The sequence below is a fragment of the Oncorhynchus mykiss genome, chromosome 8 (genome assembly GCF_013265735.2).
Source record: "Oncorhynchus mykiss isolate Arlee chromosome 8, USDA_OmykA_1.1, whole genome shotgun sequence".
Lineage (NCBI taxonomy): Eukaryota > Metazoa > Chordata > Actinopteri > Salmoniformes > Salmonidae > Oncorhynchus > Oncorhynchus mykiss.
Window position 1 is genome coordinate 78,591,862 of NC_048572.1, and position 15,517 is coordinate 78,607,378.

The 15,517-nt window shown below is 42.8% G+C and overlaps 2 protein-coding genes across 5 annotated transcripts; one reads left to right on the plus strand and one right to left on the minus strand.

Moving 5' to 3' along the window:
- The first annotated feature begins 436 nt into the window (after positions 1-436).
- LOC110530701 lies at positions 437-5,906 on the plus strand. 4 transcript variants are annotated; one of them, XM_036986358.1, is made up of 6 exons: positions 437-593; positions 2,807-2,885; positions 3,778-3,903; positions 4,030-4,164; positions 4,342-4,505; positions 5,063-5,906. In XM_036986358.1, the coding sequence occupies exons 1-6, from the start codon at positions 561-563 to the stop codon at positions 5,432-5,434; spliced, it is 909 nt and encodes a 302-aa protein (XP_036842253.1). In that variant the 5' UTR covers positions 437-560; the 3' UTR covers positions 5,435-5,906. The 4 variants fall into 4 exon arrangements, with proteins under 4 accessions (XP_036842253.1, XP_036842255.1, XP_036842254.1 ...); XM_036986360.1 differs by having other exon boundaries at positions 438-593; positions 4,342-4,439; XM_036986359.1 differs by having other exon boundaries at positions 438-593; positions 2,807-2,879.
- Positions 5,907-5,997: 91 nt separating this feature from the next.
- On the minus strand, positions 5,998-15,435 carry sf3a2 (splicing factor 3a, subunit 2). The gene is made up of 8 exons (XM_021613946.2): positions 15,224-15,435; positions 14,327-14,608; positions 8,285-8,331; positions 8,079-8,188; positions 7,710-7,759; positions 7,048-7,188; positions 6,875-6,943; positions 5,998-6,756 (listed from the first exon to the last, which is right to left on the minus strand). The coding sequence occupies exons 2-8, from the start codon at positions 14,522-14,524 to the stop codon at positions 6,445-6,447; spliced, it is 927 nt and encodes a 308-aa protein (XP_021469621.1). The 5' UTR covers positions 14,525-14,608; positions 15,224-15,435; the 3' UTR covers positions 5,998-6,444.
- Positions 15,436-15,517: the final 82 nt, after the last annotated feature.

Here is a 15,517-nt window from a genome sequence, read left to right on the forward strand (position 1 = left end):
GCCCCAGCCATGACCTGGTTTGGCCTCTACCTCTTGCCTTGTACCGCACCCTGGTGGTCAATTCTGTAAAGTACATCCTCATTCGGTACAGAAACAATGAACAGTACAGTTGTCGCCCATAAAGCATAATGGAAAAAATAACACATGTCTGCGTTTCATATTGACCCACAATATCAATGTCAAATTCTAAGCAGCCATGGGTAATTTCATTGACAAATAATTGAATAAATGACAATAATTGAACATGGGTTCATGCTGGTCTAGAACAAGCCTGCATACAAAGCAGCCCTGCAGCATCAGAAGTGGCCATTCCTGATTTAGCATAACCCTTGCTCTCCCCCCATCCCTCATTCTCCCTCCCCATACCTCTATCTCTGGATCTGTCAGCTGGCATGTAGTCCACCCAGCATCGTTCAACCCCTCTGGCTGACACTCAATGCTTTTTGTTTTTTCATTCTCAATGCTGCAGCTGTGCTTGGCTGTCACCCTCCACACAGAGGGTGTCTCTGCCACCACCCCGGCCCTGCTCCAGGACAACTGCTCATTGACAAAGGTCCTTGATGTTTTCTGAGGCACCCCTCATGTCGAACCAGGTAAGACGCACTCCGTCTGAGGTCAAGGGTTAGGGGTCAGGCCATACGGTTGGGGAGACAAGCTGCTATCCCAGCTGGAACATCATAGCATCCTCTGCAACTATCCATGCCTGTTTGTGTGTCTGTTTCTCTATAGTGTCGACTCATCACTATTTTTAGGACTGTTATAAGATCAGTTCAAGGTTCAATCAGAAATGTAATATCCTCAACTATGGCTTCAGTGGATTAGAATGTAATAATTTAGGTTAGTAGACTGGGCCTGAAGTTACTCAAGTGCCGGAGAGGTTGCCTTGACGCCTAACGCCTTTGTTGTTTGTTGTTGTTGTTGCTTTACTACGGTCTGTTACATATGTGTTGGTTATAATTACACAGTATATTCTACTGTAATGACTGATTATACAATGAGTATACTTAAGCAATAAGGCAAGAGGGGGTGTGGTATATGGCCAACATACCACGGCTAAGGGCTGTTCTTAGGCACGACGCATTGCGGAGTGTCTGGACACAGCCCTTAGCCGTTCCTTATTACTATTATAAACTGGTTACCAATGTAATTAGGGCAGTAAAAAGACATGTTTGTCATACCCGTGGTATACGGTCTGATATACCTCGGCTATCAGCCAATTAGCATTCAGGGCTCGAACCACCCAGTTTATTAAAAACATTAAGACCTGTTAGTTCCATGACACAGACTGACCAGGTGAATCCAGGTGAAAGCTATGATCCCTTATTGATGTCACTTGTTAAATCCACTTCAATCAGTGTAGATGAAGGGGAGGAGACGGGTTAAAGAAGGATTTTTTAGCCTAGAAACAATTGAGATATGGATTGTGTATATGTGGGATTCAAAGGGTGAATGGGCAAGACAAAATATTTAACTGCCATTGAATAGGGTATGCAGGTAGGTGCCGGGTGCACCGATTTGTGTCAAGAACTGCAACGCTGCTGGGTTTTTCACACTCAACAGTTTCCTGTGTGTATCAAGAACGGTCCACCACCCAAAGGAAATCGAGCCATCTTGACACAACTGTGGGAAGCATTGGAATCAACATGGGCCAGCATCCATGTGGAACGCTTTTGACACCTTGTAGAGTTCATGCCCTGATGAATTTAAGCTGTTCTGAGGGGAAAAGGGGGGGGGGGGGGGATTTGCAACTCAATATTAGGAAGGTGTTCTTAATGTTTGGTATACTCAATGTACAGTGCCTTGCGAAAGTATTCGGCCCCCTTGAAGTTTGCGACCTTTTGCCACATTTCAGGCTTCAAACATAAAGATATAAAACTGTATTTTTTTGTGAAGAATCAACAACAAGTGGGACGCAATCATGAAGTGGAACGACATTTATTGGATATTTCAAACTTTTTTAACAAATCAAAAACTGAAAAATTGGGCGTGCAAAATTATTCAGCCCCTTTACTTTCAGTGCAGCAAACTCTCTCCAGAAGTTCAGTGAGGATCTCTGAATGATCCAATGTTGACCTAAATGACTAATGATGATAAATACAATCCACCTGTGTGTAATCAAGTCTCCGTATAAATGCACCTGCACTGTGATAGTCTCAGAGGTCCGTTAAAAGCGCAGAGAGCATCATGAAGAACAAGGAACACACCAGGCAGGTCCAAGATACTGTTGTGAAGAAGTTTAAAGCCGGATTTTGATACAAAAAGATTTCCCAAGCTTTAAACATCCCAAGGAGCACTGTGCAAGCGATAATATTGGCGCTACAAAGTATTAACTTAAGGGGGCTGAATAATTTTGCACGCCCAATTTTTCAGTTTTTGATTTGTTAAAAAAGTTTGAAATATCCAATAAATGTCGTTCCACTTCATGATTGTGTCCCACTTGTTGTTGATTCTTCACAAAAAAATACAGTTTTATATCTTTATGTTTGAAGCCTGAAATGTGGCAAAAGGTTGCAAAGTTCAAGGGGGCCGAATACTTTCGCAAGGCACTGTATAATTATCCAGTCATCATTCATTTCATTTACACGTCTATATCGACAGCAAGCAAAAAACTCCCATCTAAAAATAGCAACTAAGCCATAGGTATGCTCTGACCAAATGCATTGACAATATAAAGTCTGTGTCTTGTTTCTACCCCCTATATACTGTATGTGTCTCAGGAAAAATAATTGTAACATAATTAACTGTGACAATCCTATAAATCTCTTCTCGCCTCTTACCCTCTCCCTCCTTTCTCCCCCTCTCTCAGGGCAGGGGTGGAGAAGAGTTTGAGGAGTTAGCCAGACCAGAACCTCCACCACAGAAGCCTGTCCACAGACCAGGTAAAGGTAGGTACACACACACACACACACACACACACACACACACACACACACACACACACACACACACACACACACACACACACACACACACACACACACACACACACACACACACTCAACTGAAGCTCACTGACCACAACAAAGAGCGTGAGTCAGACACTGTTTCAGTCTCTGTGGCAGACAATCAATCACAGATTGAAGTAAATATAGACCTTATTCCAAGTACCACTGGACCAGGAAACACAACCAAGCCTGGTCTCCTTTACCAGCTGAGTGACCTAAACCCCCCCATTCACGTAAATGGTTCGGTGCTACAGACAGTGAGTCACGTGGCTTGCTATATAAAGCAGGCAGACGAGCATCAAGGCATTCAGTTACTGTTCTACTGAACGTTAGAATATGCTGGTTCTAAATGAGTGTATCTAATAAACTGAGTGTATATACCGTTTTCTTATCTTTTAAGGTTATCGTTGGGGTCAAGAAGTCTTTACACCAAGTATACTAAAACCGTTAGGGTCCCTATTCCAGAACCCTGCGGTCTAATAACATGTGAGTGGTGCAGGCTGGTGGTAGCAACATTCCTCTACATAGTTACCACGTCATTGTAATATGATCTCTGGTCCTAAGAGCACCACGGAGTGAATTCACCTCACACAGCCTTACTGGGGAGCTTTAACTAGCAAAGCCCCTATCCTCTAGTTACAACCGAGTATGTATTTTCTCTCTCCCTCATCTCATTTCTCTCACACTCTACTCACCCGTTCTGCACCAGTAGCCGTTAGAGTATACACCACCAACACCATGTCCTTGCCTGCTCCCAATGGATGTACTATATTATGGTGGTGGTCAACCTAGTGAGTATCCCCCTGGCTAACTCTGATCTGTTTCTCTGCAGAAATGTACACTCAGGAGAGAAGGCGGACCCTCCAGGAGAGGACAATGCCTTCTCAACAGGAACCTCCAGTTAGGCAGCAAGTCCCCAAGATGATGCCCAGAGAACCCAGTCTCCCTGCCAGAAGCAGTGAGCCCACCTCTCTTTCTCTCTCTCCAAACTCTCTCTCTTTATCTCTCAAAAACATGTCAAAGACACCTGATTTATGCTATTATAACCCCCGTCTTTGTTTCTCTTCTTCTCTGTGTATCTCAGTGTCTCTGCGAAAAGCTATGTCTCTCCAGAACTTGAGCCAGATAGAGACACCCTGGGAAGGGGTCACCCTCAACCGCTGTCTGTTCATAGCCATCACCATCCTGCTGGTCAGCACTGTCTTTCAGAAACTACACGGCAAGTAGACAAGTGTAACCCACACCCCACTACATACAGTATACTGTATACAGTAAATCATCTCTTTTCCTTAGGAGAACTGGCACACCTCTGAGGTGCTGGGAATTAAAAAAGTACTTTGTCATTAATGATTAAAGTGATTTCCATGACGGATGTGATTGTCCTGTCATCCTATAGAAACCATAAAAGGTGGACGGGGTGTGGAGGAAGAGGAGTATGACATTGCACTGACTGTGAGGCGCTCCGCGCTGAGACACAAAGTCCAACCACAGGAGGTAGTGGTACAGACATACAAAATACTCTCCCGTCTCTCTGGGCTCAGAAACCTCATTCCCGACATGGTATGGATTACAGGAGATTTGATGCCAAGCAGCACTCATAAAAGCCTGCAGTGTGTGCTGGTTTTCATCTGCACTTTGCAGATCAGCTACTACCGTCACTGACAGTTAGCTGGACAATCCATTAAAATATAGATAAATATATAGATTGTAGCTGCATGTGTGTGTATGGAATCTCACACTTCCATTCAACAGGCTTAAGTTGAATCGTGCTTGAAATACACATTCACGTCATACAACATTCACTGAAAACGTGTATGGGACCACAACAATTCCATCCATTTCTACCTCAGAATGCATAGCTGGCAGAAAGGGACACCAGATAGTGCCCTACGCATGTCTCTGATTTGATTGACCGCTTTACCTGGACAATTTTCCCAAATCAGATTCTTAAGTTTGATAACGAGCGAGATATTAACACAAACACCACAGCATTTTCAAATAGTATGTTGTTTGAGTATAAAGTACATACTCATGCAGTGTTTAAGTTAGCCTGTAGTACCTTTTTCCAAAGATGTTCTGCACTTGTGTTTGCTTTTGACCATTTCCTGTTTCTGCAGCCTGAGACGTCTCTGTATGAGGTGCTCTTCTGGTGGTTACCTGACATTGATGACGATAATGAAGAAGAAGCTGATGAAGGGGAAACCAAACAAGGTCGAGTGAAGAAAAGGGTTCGAGAGAGGTCGCTGAAGGGCCTGAGAGGCAATGGAACACCAGAGAGAAAACTTGTAAAAGGCAGAGAGGGGAAGACAAAAGACAAGAGGGCCAAGAGAGAGAGGGATGAAGAAACTAAGGGAAAGAAAAAGGGAAAACAGGCCAAGCTGAGAGATGTGGAAAACATGGATGAGGAAGAGGAAATAAATGAAGGGGAAGATGAGGTAAAACCCAAGAAGCTACAAAAGGTTATGAAGTCAAAAGCCAGCAAATCTTAAGGCAAACACCACGCTGATGAAACATTTAGTAAAGGAGTACAACGATAGATCTAGTTCTCCATTTGTAATTGTATAATGAGGCCACATCACTTACAACTAATACATGCTGTTGGCTCATTGGCAGCCATTACAAGTGCCAGTCAGAAGAGCAAACCAGTTCTTAGTCTGCCATGTACTTCTTGCTTAGAATATTGAATGATTTGTGGTTTGTATTGTAAAGATGAGACTTAATTGATGAATTGTAAGGGTGCTATTGTAAAATAACTGCTCAACTGGGGCCTCTTTATAGCAATGCTGGATGTTTCAGACTGCCTGGGCAATTGATGTCGTTTTTTTGATAACACTGTAAATACTGTACTTGGAGAAAAAAAAATAATAACTTTTGTAACATCTAATTTCTGCTACCTTAACTCCATCACAAAGCATTGGACACATCAATAAAGCTTTCCCTGTGTACTCTTTGAGAAACAAAGAAGTATTGTATTATTCCACAAGCATATATTGTCTTTGTAGCTAAACACATTTTCTTTCCAGCCAAGCAGAGTACTATCACAAGACACAACTCACTTTTCCACATTCTTTATTATAAAAAAAAGTATATTTAAAGATGAATTGTGGATTGTCAAATATGTTGTTTAATTCAGAGGGCTCAAAATCTACAATACAGAGGAATCTATTCATACTGGTGCTATTACAGAGCTCACAAAACAATGACCACCTTACAATATCCACACTAGCAGAACACTTAGAATGCATGGCCATGACATGTACACTGCTTAATTCGGAGTAGTACCCCGAGTGTAGATGCTGCCAGAGACAATATTTCAGTATGACAAAATTCCCTTGGCAACTGTGTACAAAACCTAATGAATATGGTCCGTCGGTAAAAAAGCATGTGGATTAACAACGTGTCATCCAGTTTAGAAAGTGTACATTGAAACAGTACACTTGACACAGTCCAATGAAGGGGCACTGTAGTGTAATAGCAACCAAACGATAGGCAAACACAATCAGTTGTTTTGATGGGGCATTCCTCCATGACTGTCAGAAGGGAGCGGGGGTCTCATCAGGGGTGGCATGCCCATCCCGGGGCCACCGTGTTGCATCTGATGATGGTGGTGCATCTGAGGAGGGCCAGGGGCACCAGGTGGCAAAGGGGGCATATGCATCCCCCCTGGGGGTGGAGGGGGCATGGCCTCATTGGGGGGCCGAGGACCTATCCCACTCATCAGCGGAGGGGGGCGCTTTACACCCATCGGGGGTACGGGTCCGCTGGGTGGAGCGAGGGATTTCTCCATCTTGAAGTGGAATTGGAGGAAAAACTGGAAAGATATTGGGGGGGATTAAATGACGTGTACATTCAGTTCAGGATTCTATTAATACTCAAATATCCTTCGGAAGATACAACCATCTATGGGACTGTCAGCACCAGTACCAAACCTGCTTTGTATCTTTGTTCCAGTGGGTCCAGAAGCGACTCTCGGCTTTATCAATCTCTCTGCTTGGCACCTGCAGAAATACAGAACATACAAAACAGGTATGATTTGTCAGTACGAGGCAAAGACAAATTGGAGTGATTGGGGATTCCCTTAGGTCCAAATGAAGACACACACCTTGAAGGCGATGGTCTCATATGGTTCTGCAGCCAGTAGAAGGTACTGCCAACGACGGTCTGGGGGCTCAATGCGCTGCTCGTATGCAGACATGAAGCGATGCCTGGGCCCTATGCCCTCCGCTATCTCTGGGTAATCAATCTAATAAGGGAGGAGAAGGATAGTTACTCAAGGTAACCAGTATGTCCCAAGACTCAGAACAGTAGAAATTGCTTTCCCTCCATTGATCTGACCTTGTCGTATCTCGCTACAACAAGCATTTCGCTACACCCGCAATAACATCTGTTAAACACGTGTATGTGACCAATAACATCTGCTAAACACGTGTATGTGACCAATAACATGTGCTGAACACGTGTATGTGACCAATAACATGTGCTGAACACGTGTATGTGACCAATAACATCTGCTAAACACGTGTATGTGACCAATAACATCTGCTAAACACGTGTATGTGACCAATAACATCTGCTGAACACGTGTATGTGACCAATAACATCTGCTGAACACGTGTATGTGACCAATAACATCTGCTGAACACATGTATGTGACCAATAACATCTGCTGAACACGTATGTGACCAATAACATCTGCTGAACACGTGTATGTGACCAATAACATTTGACCCATGTTAATTATGTCCATGTCTCATTCAGACTCACCTGGAAAAGTAAAGACTGTTGCCCACTCTCTGGATCTCTCTGCTTGGTTACTGTTGACAAGGGAAGTCATATCAGTTCAGCTCCACGATTCTCCACAAAGAATGTAAGAGGGACACTGCGCCACCTTGTGGACTGCCCAACTATTTTTTTTAAACTTTTATCATTTAAGGACTATTTTTGCTCGAGGTTGCAGAAAATGGCATTTATAGCTATTCAAGAATGCAAAAATTGGGGCCACTGCACACCCACCCACACTCAGCAGCACCACCTTGTTAGAAAATCCTGGGGAGAACCCTGACAGTACATAACAGATTGTTCTGCTGTCATTGAATCGTTGATGACTTACTAACATCAAAACACATAACCTACCTTTGTACCCTGGTCGACCAATCTTCACAAATTTCTTGACCTCGACCTTCACCTTTTCGGGGGCTGGCTGGGCAGGGGCTTCTTTTGCTTCTTTGGCTGCTCTTCTCGCTCTGCATTCAACAAAACAGGGAAGTGAGCAACACCAAATATACAAAGTTCTTCAATTATATAAATGTTTTTTTAAGTGGTAATCGATATGTACTTACAAATTGGTCTGATGCTTCTTTCCCTGTGTATGGGCCAGATAGCTGCCCTGTGATGAGAAAACGGTTAAGATCATGAATTCAAATGAACCTTTTGAACTAGGGCTGACCACATTTTGTCGACTGGTCAGTTGTTTGGTCGAAAGTCTGTAGGTCGACCAAGATTTTATAGTCGAGCATTTGCAAATATATATATGCAGTACCGGTCAAAAGTTTGAACACACCTATTTAAGGGTTTTTCTTTATTTGTACTATTTTCTACATTGTAAAATAATAGTAAAGACATCACAACTATGAAAACACATACGGAATCATGTAGTGACCAACAACAAAAAAAGTGTTACAACAAATCTCAATATATTTTATATTTGAGATTCTTCAAAGTAGCCACCCCCTTTGCCTTGATGACAGCTTTGCTCACTCTTGGCATTCTCTCAACCAGCTTCTTGAGGTAGTCACCTGGAATGCATTTCAACTACCTAATATAAAATGCTACCTAATATAATGTTTACATACCCTACATTATTCATCTCATATGTATACGTATATACTGTATTCTATATCATCTACTGCATCTTTATGTAATACATGTGTCACTAGCCACTTTAACTATGCCACTTTGTTTACATACTCATCTCATATGTATATACTGTACCCAATACCATCTACTGTATCTTGCCTATGCCGCTCTGTACCATCACTCATTCATATATCTTTATGTACATATTCTTTATCCCCTTACACTAGTTTTGGAATTGCTAGCTAGATTTTCTTGTTGGTTATTACTGCATTGTCGGAACTAGAAGCACAAGCATTTCGCTACACTCACATTAACATCTGCTAACCATGTGTATGTGACAAATAAAATTTGATTTGATTTGAACTAACAGGTGTGCCTTGTTAAAAGTTAATTTGTGGAATTGATTTCCTTCTTAATGTTTTTGAGCCAATCAGTTGTGTTGTGACAAGGTAGGGGTGGTATACAGAATATATCCCTATTTGGTAAAAGACCAAGTCAATATTATGGCAAGAACAGCTCAAATAAACAAAGAGAAACGACAGTCCACCATTACTTTAAGACATCTAGGAAAATTAAGACCTTTGAAAGTTATATCCTTCCTGTTTGGTCCTGACTGGGGGTGTCATCCGATGGGGCCACAGTGTCTCCTGACCCCTCCGGTCTCAGCCTCCAGTATTTATGCTGCAGTAGTTTGTGTCGGGGGGCTAGGGTCAGTTTGTTATATCTGGAGTACTTCTCCTGTCCTATCCGGTGTCCTGTGTGAATTTAAGTGTGCTCTCTCTAATTCTCTCTTTCTTTCTCTCGGAGGACCTGAGCCCTAGGACCATGCCTCAGGAATACCGGGCATGATGACTCCTTGCTGTCCCCAGTCCACCTGGCCGTGCTGCTGCTCCAGTTTCAACTGTTCTGCCTGTGATTATTATTATTTGACCAGCCCCTTTTCCCCACCTTACCGTGTTTAGGAGTAATAAATGACCTGTAAACTGTATTTCTCTCTGCCTCTGTCTTTCCCCACACCAACAATCACATACTTTTTCACTCCACGGGGAGTTGAGATGTAGCAGGGTGTTGCGTTCCCTCCTCCAAGAGGCGTACGTACAGTAGGTGAACGGATGATCTCCACGTGTGGTTCCCACCATGAAGCATAGAGGAGGTGGTGTGATGGTGTGTGGCTGCTTTGCTGGTGACACTGTCTGTGATTTATTTAGAATTCAAGGCACACTTAACCAGCATGGCTACCACAGCATTCTGTAGTGATACGCCATCACATGTGGTTTGCGCTTAGTGGGACTATCATTTGTTTTTCAACAGGACAATCACCCAACACACCTCCAGGCTGTGTAAGGGATATTTAACCAAGAAGGAGAGTGATGGAGTGCTGCATCAGATGACCTGGCCTCCACAATCACCCGACCTGAACACAATTGAGATGGTTTGGGATAAGTTGGACCGCAGAGTGAAGGAAAATAAGCCATCAAGTGCTCAGCATATGTATCAACTCCTTCAAGACTATTGTAAAAGCATTCCAGGTGAAGCTGGTTGAGAGAATGCCAAGAGTGTGTAAAGCTGTCCTCAATGCAAAGAGTAGCTACATTGATGAATCTAAAATATATTTTGATTTGTTTAACACTTTTTTGGTTACTATATGATTACATGTGTTATTTCATCGTTTTGATGTCTTCACTGTTATTCTACAATGTAGAAAATAGTAAAAATAAAGTAAAACCCTTGAATGAGTAGACGTGTGCAAACTTCTGACCTGTCATCCATGACTGTCTCAGTGGACTAATCCATTGCGGAGGACACGGGGATGGCACAACAGTATTACCAGTAGTAAATGCATCGGTAATTACCATCATTTCTAGTCCACAATGTTTGTTTGGATACGTTAATTTATGTCAATGCACTCAATATATTATTACATTATTTTAGCGTTCTCATGGTCAGAGTGGACACATTGTTTGTAGACTGCACAACCTAGGCTACACTTGTAGGAAACAAGTTTTGGCTCCTGTCAATGTTGAGTAAGGACACAAATCTGATTATGCAAAGAATTAGGCCTAGGCTACCCGGACATTTCTGGGGGGAATGGCCCTAGCCCTCACCCTCTGATCCAACAGGTCCCAGACGTGCTCAATAGGATTGAGATCTGGGATCGTCGCTGGCCATGGCAGAACATTGACATTCCTGTCTTGCAGGAAATTACACAAAGAACGAGCAGTATGGCTGGTGGCATTGCTGGAGGGTCATGTCAGGAGGAGCCTGCAGGAAATGTACTACATGAGGGAGGATAATGTCTTCCCTGTAACTCACAGCGTTGAGATTGCCTGCAATGACAACAAGCTCAGTCCGATGATGCTGTGACACACCGCCCCAGACCATGACGGACTCTCCACCTTAAAAATCGATCCTGCTCCAGAGTACAGGCCTCGGTGTAACGCTCATTCCTTCGACGATAAACGGGAATCCAACCATCATCCCTGGTGAGACAAAACCACGACTTGTCAGTGAAGAGCACTTTTTGCCAGACCTGTCTGATCCAGCGACGGTGGATTTGTGCCCATAGGCGGCGTTGTTGCCGGTGATGCCTGGTGAGGATCTGACTTACAACAGGAACGCACAATCCCTCCATCAGTGCTGAGAGAGGCTGGACTGAGGGCTTGTAGGCCTGTTGTAACTTGGGCAGTTGTTGTTGCCATCCTGTACCTGTCCCACAGGTGTGATGTTCGGATGTACCGATCCTGTGCAGGTGTTGTTACGGTCAGCTGTCCGTCCTGTAGCGCTGTCTTAGGCGTCTCACAGTAAGGACAATGCAATGTATTGCCCTAGCCACATCTGCAGTCCTCATGCCTCCTTGCAGCATGCCTAAGGCACGTTCACGCAGATGAGCAGGGAACCCTGGGCAACTTTCTATTGGTGTTTTTCAGATCAGAGTCAGAAGAAAGGCCTCTTTAGTGTCCTACGTTTTCATAACTGTGACCTTAATTGCCTACCATCTGTAAGCTGTTAGTGTCTTAACGACAATTCCACAGGTGCATCTTCATTAATTGTTTACGGCTCATTGAACAAGCAACGGAACCAGTGTGTAAACCCTTTACAATGAAGATCTGTGATGTTATTTGGATTTTTACAGGGTCCTGAAAAGGGGACATTAATTTTTTTGCTGAGTTTAGTTCCTCAAAGTAGCCTATTTTTAAAAAATCATTCCTGCTTTATTTCGATAACCACTCAGCTTGAAAGAGAGGGAAAAAATGTAATTCTCTTATCCGGTGGAAACATCATAAAATAGGCCTACCTGATTACTTCTTATCCCTTGCGCAAATAGCCTACAGCTATGTCTGTCCGAAACTTACTGGAGCTGGAAACTCTGAAGGCCCAGAATATTTGAGACAATGTTGCAAGTTTGCTAGAGTGAGCTTCAGGCCAGACCCAAGTTAATAGTTGACACAATGTTTCAAGTTCCTTGCAGACAGGCCATGCATAGCCAATGCAATATATAGGATATTTATAAGGATATTTTCTATCTGCAGGCTGCAATGTTTTTATTTGTAGGCCATTTTTCTTTTACATAGTTGGCAACGGCAATAGAACTTACTTTTAGAATTTTGATTAACCGCAATCATTTTGCGATACGAAGACTTAAATTAAATTAAACTGTTCCACGAAAATCATAACTGGCACGCGGATCGGTAGAAATGGTAAGATATATTGGCACTCCAAATGGAAATGGTTGCCACCTCCTGGTGTAACCTCTTAGGAGCATAACAACAGAATCTGCGAAGGCCAGCAGCAGCGGAGGAAGAGGGTCGGGAACAGTTTTTCTTCTTGTTAGGCTATCTTGATCTCTGGCTCCCTCAAATCATTTGTGTCTTAATAATTTAAATCAATGTGCTAAAAGCATCAGACAAGCTCAGTAGCCTACATATAGTTGATTTTATTAAAACACATACAGTGAGGGAAAAAAGTATTTGATCCCCTGCTGATTTTGTACGTTTGCCCACTGACAAAGAAATGATCCGTCTATAATTTTAATGGTGGGTTTATTTGAACAGTGAGAGACAGAATAACAACAACAAAATCCAGAAAAACACATGTCAAAAATGTTAAATTGATTTGGATTTTAATGAGGGAAATAAGTATTTGACCCCCTCTCAATCAGAAAGATTTCTGGCTCCCAGGTGTCTTTTATACAGGTAACGAGCTGAGATTAGGAGCACACTCTTAAAGGGAGTACTCCTAATCTCAGCTTGTTACCTGTATAAAAGACACCTGTCCACATAAGCAATCAATCAATCAAGATTCCAAACAAATCTCCATCCAGGCTCCATGCAAGATCTCACCTCGTGGAGTTGCAATGATCATGAGAACGGTGAGGAATCAGCCCAGAACTACACGGGAGGATATTGTCAATGATCTCAAGGCAGCTGGGACCATAGTCACCAAGAAAACAGTTGGCAACACACTGCGCCGTGAAGGACTGAAATCCTGCAGTGCCCGCAAGGTCCCCCTGCTCAAGAAAGCACATACATGCCTGTCTGATGTTTGCCAATGAACATCTGAATGATTCAGAGGACAACTGGGTGAAAGTGTTGTGGTCAGATGAAACCAAAATGGAGCTCTTTGGCATCAACTCAACTCACCATGTTTGGAGGAGGAGGAATGCTAACTATGACCATGAACACCATCCCCACCGTCAAACATGGAGGTGGAAACATTATGCTTTGGGGTGTTTTTCTGCTAAGGGGACAGGACAACTTCACCCCATCAAAGGGACGATGGATGGGGCCATGTACCGTCAAATCTTGGGTGAGAACCTCCTTTCCTCAGCCAGGGCATTGAAAATGGGTCGTGGATGGGTATTCCAGCATGACAATGACCCAAAACACACAGCCAAGGCAACAAAGGAGTGGCTCAAGAAGAAGCACATTAAGGTCCTGGAGTGGCCTAGCCAGTCTCCAGACCTTAATCCCATAGAAAATCTGTGGAGGGAGCTGAAGGTTTGAGTTACCAAATGTCAGCCTCGAAACCTTAATGACTTGGAGAAGATCTGCAAAGAGGAGTGGGACAAAATCCCTCCTGAGATGTGTGCAAACCTGGTGGCCAACTACAAGAAACGTCTGACCTCTGATTGCCAACAAGGGTTTTGCCACCAAGTAAGTCATGTTTTGCAGAGGGGTCATACTTATTTCCCTCATTAAAATGCAAATCAATTCATAACATTTTTGACATGCATTTATCTGGATTGTTTTGTTATTCTGTCTCACTGTTCAAATAAACCTACCATTAAAATTATGGACTGATCATTTTTGTCAGTGGGCAAACGTACAATCAGCAGGGGATCAAATACCTTTTTCCCCTCACTGTAGGGTGTAGGAAAACTAAATGTTTTAATGTTGACCAATCGATTGAACAGACGACTCTAGGTTAACCAAGGATTATTTGTTTTATTTTTTTTTTGGGGGGGGCCCTAAATGTATCATCATATAAAGAGGAGTTATGGTGTGTTAAAATTAGCACTTTCTTACCTCATTGTTGTGTAGTGTCAGACACAGCTTACACTCATAAGAGCCCAAATGGTTCTTCATGAAATAGGGGTCCTTGTTGATGTCGATGGTCTCCAGGGCCAGCTGGCGGAGCCGCTCTCGCCTATCCCGGTTGCTCTCCGAGGAGGACGCCACGCCACCGCTCCCCGTCTTGCCCCCAGCTCTGTGTTGGAAATCCATCTTTGCGGGGCGATGGATTCACTCACCTTCAAACCTCCTCCTGCTGATAGGCAGCTGGTCAAATAGTCTGAAAATGTCTTCAGACTGGAGAAACATACAGGAAGAATATTGTCAATGTTATGTTTGTAACAAACACTAGCAAAATAAATAAGATTGATTAGATCAATTCCACAACTAATCTGCACTGTGGCATAGAAGGTGGAAACTACTTAACTAGCTAGCCATCTCTGTGGCTGTGATTGGCAATTGCCAATCTAACCTCCACCATTGGAGAACACGTAAAATATATTCATATGATGCATTTGCAGAACAACTGAAACAACGTAACGTTACCTAGCCAATAGATTAGCGTGCGACTAACTAGCTGGCTATTTATCCAATACTAACTAGTTACATTATCCATTTGCAAACATAACTACATCATTGGCTAACTTAACGTTACTACATCAAAAGCACTGCATGTATTAACTAAATCAAATGAGTTACATCTAATATACGTTACTGGGTTTTGGTGCGCATGTTAGCTAAAGTAGCTTTGTTGAGCTAACCGGCAAAGTAGCTCAACATAATGACGATTTTAACTTTAAACGAACAAAACGGGGCACCTTTTCATATCTGGTTGCCGTATATTCCGTAAAATAAATACATTACCCTAGCTAATACCACATTTACCAGATAATTACTAGTTGTAAAACTCACCAATTAATTTACGTTTCGATCACGCTGTTCACAAGTTAAACATTCATGCGCACGCGTGAACGTCACTTTTGTACGTTTGTATATCTTTATTGACAAACGTACAGAAAACACAATTTGACGATGTCAAATGCGGTCTTTCTTTAGCTTTACTGTACGAACTAGATTAACAAAAACATCAATATCTTAATTACTCCCCTCCCTAAAATTTGAGACATCCCTTTGGCCATAATTTATAGCCTATAATGTTCAAATGCGTATCAGTCCAACCACAAAATGTCCTCACACGGTCACCAT

Coding starts and splice junctions, on each gene's coding strand:
- LOC110530701 (XM_036986358.1), top strand. CDS start 561: ATGTTTTCTGAGGCACCCCTCATGTCGAACCAG. Junction 594..2,806: donor CACCCCTCATGTCGAACCAG/GTAAGACGCACT, acceptor CCCCTCTCTCAG/GGCAGGGGTGGAGAAGAGTT. Junction 4,506..5,062: donor GAAACCTCATTCCCGACATG/GTATGGATTACA, acceptor CTGTTTCTGCAG/CCTGAGACGTCTCTGTATGA.
- sf3a2 (XM_021613946.2), bottom strand. CDS start 14,524: ATGGATTTCCAACACAGAGCTGGGGGCAAGACGGGGAGCGGTGGCGTG. Junction 8,189..8,284: donor AAGAAGCATCAGACCAATTT/GTAAGTACATAT, acceptor TGTTGAATGCAG/AGCGAGAAGAGCAGCCAAAG. Junction 7,189..7,709: donor AACAGTCTTTACTTTTCCAG/GTGAGTCTGAAT, acceptor CTCCCTTATTAG/ATTGATTACCCAGAGATAGC.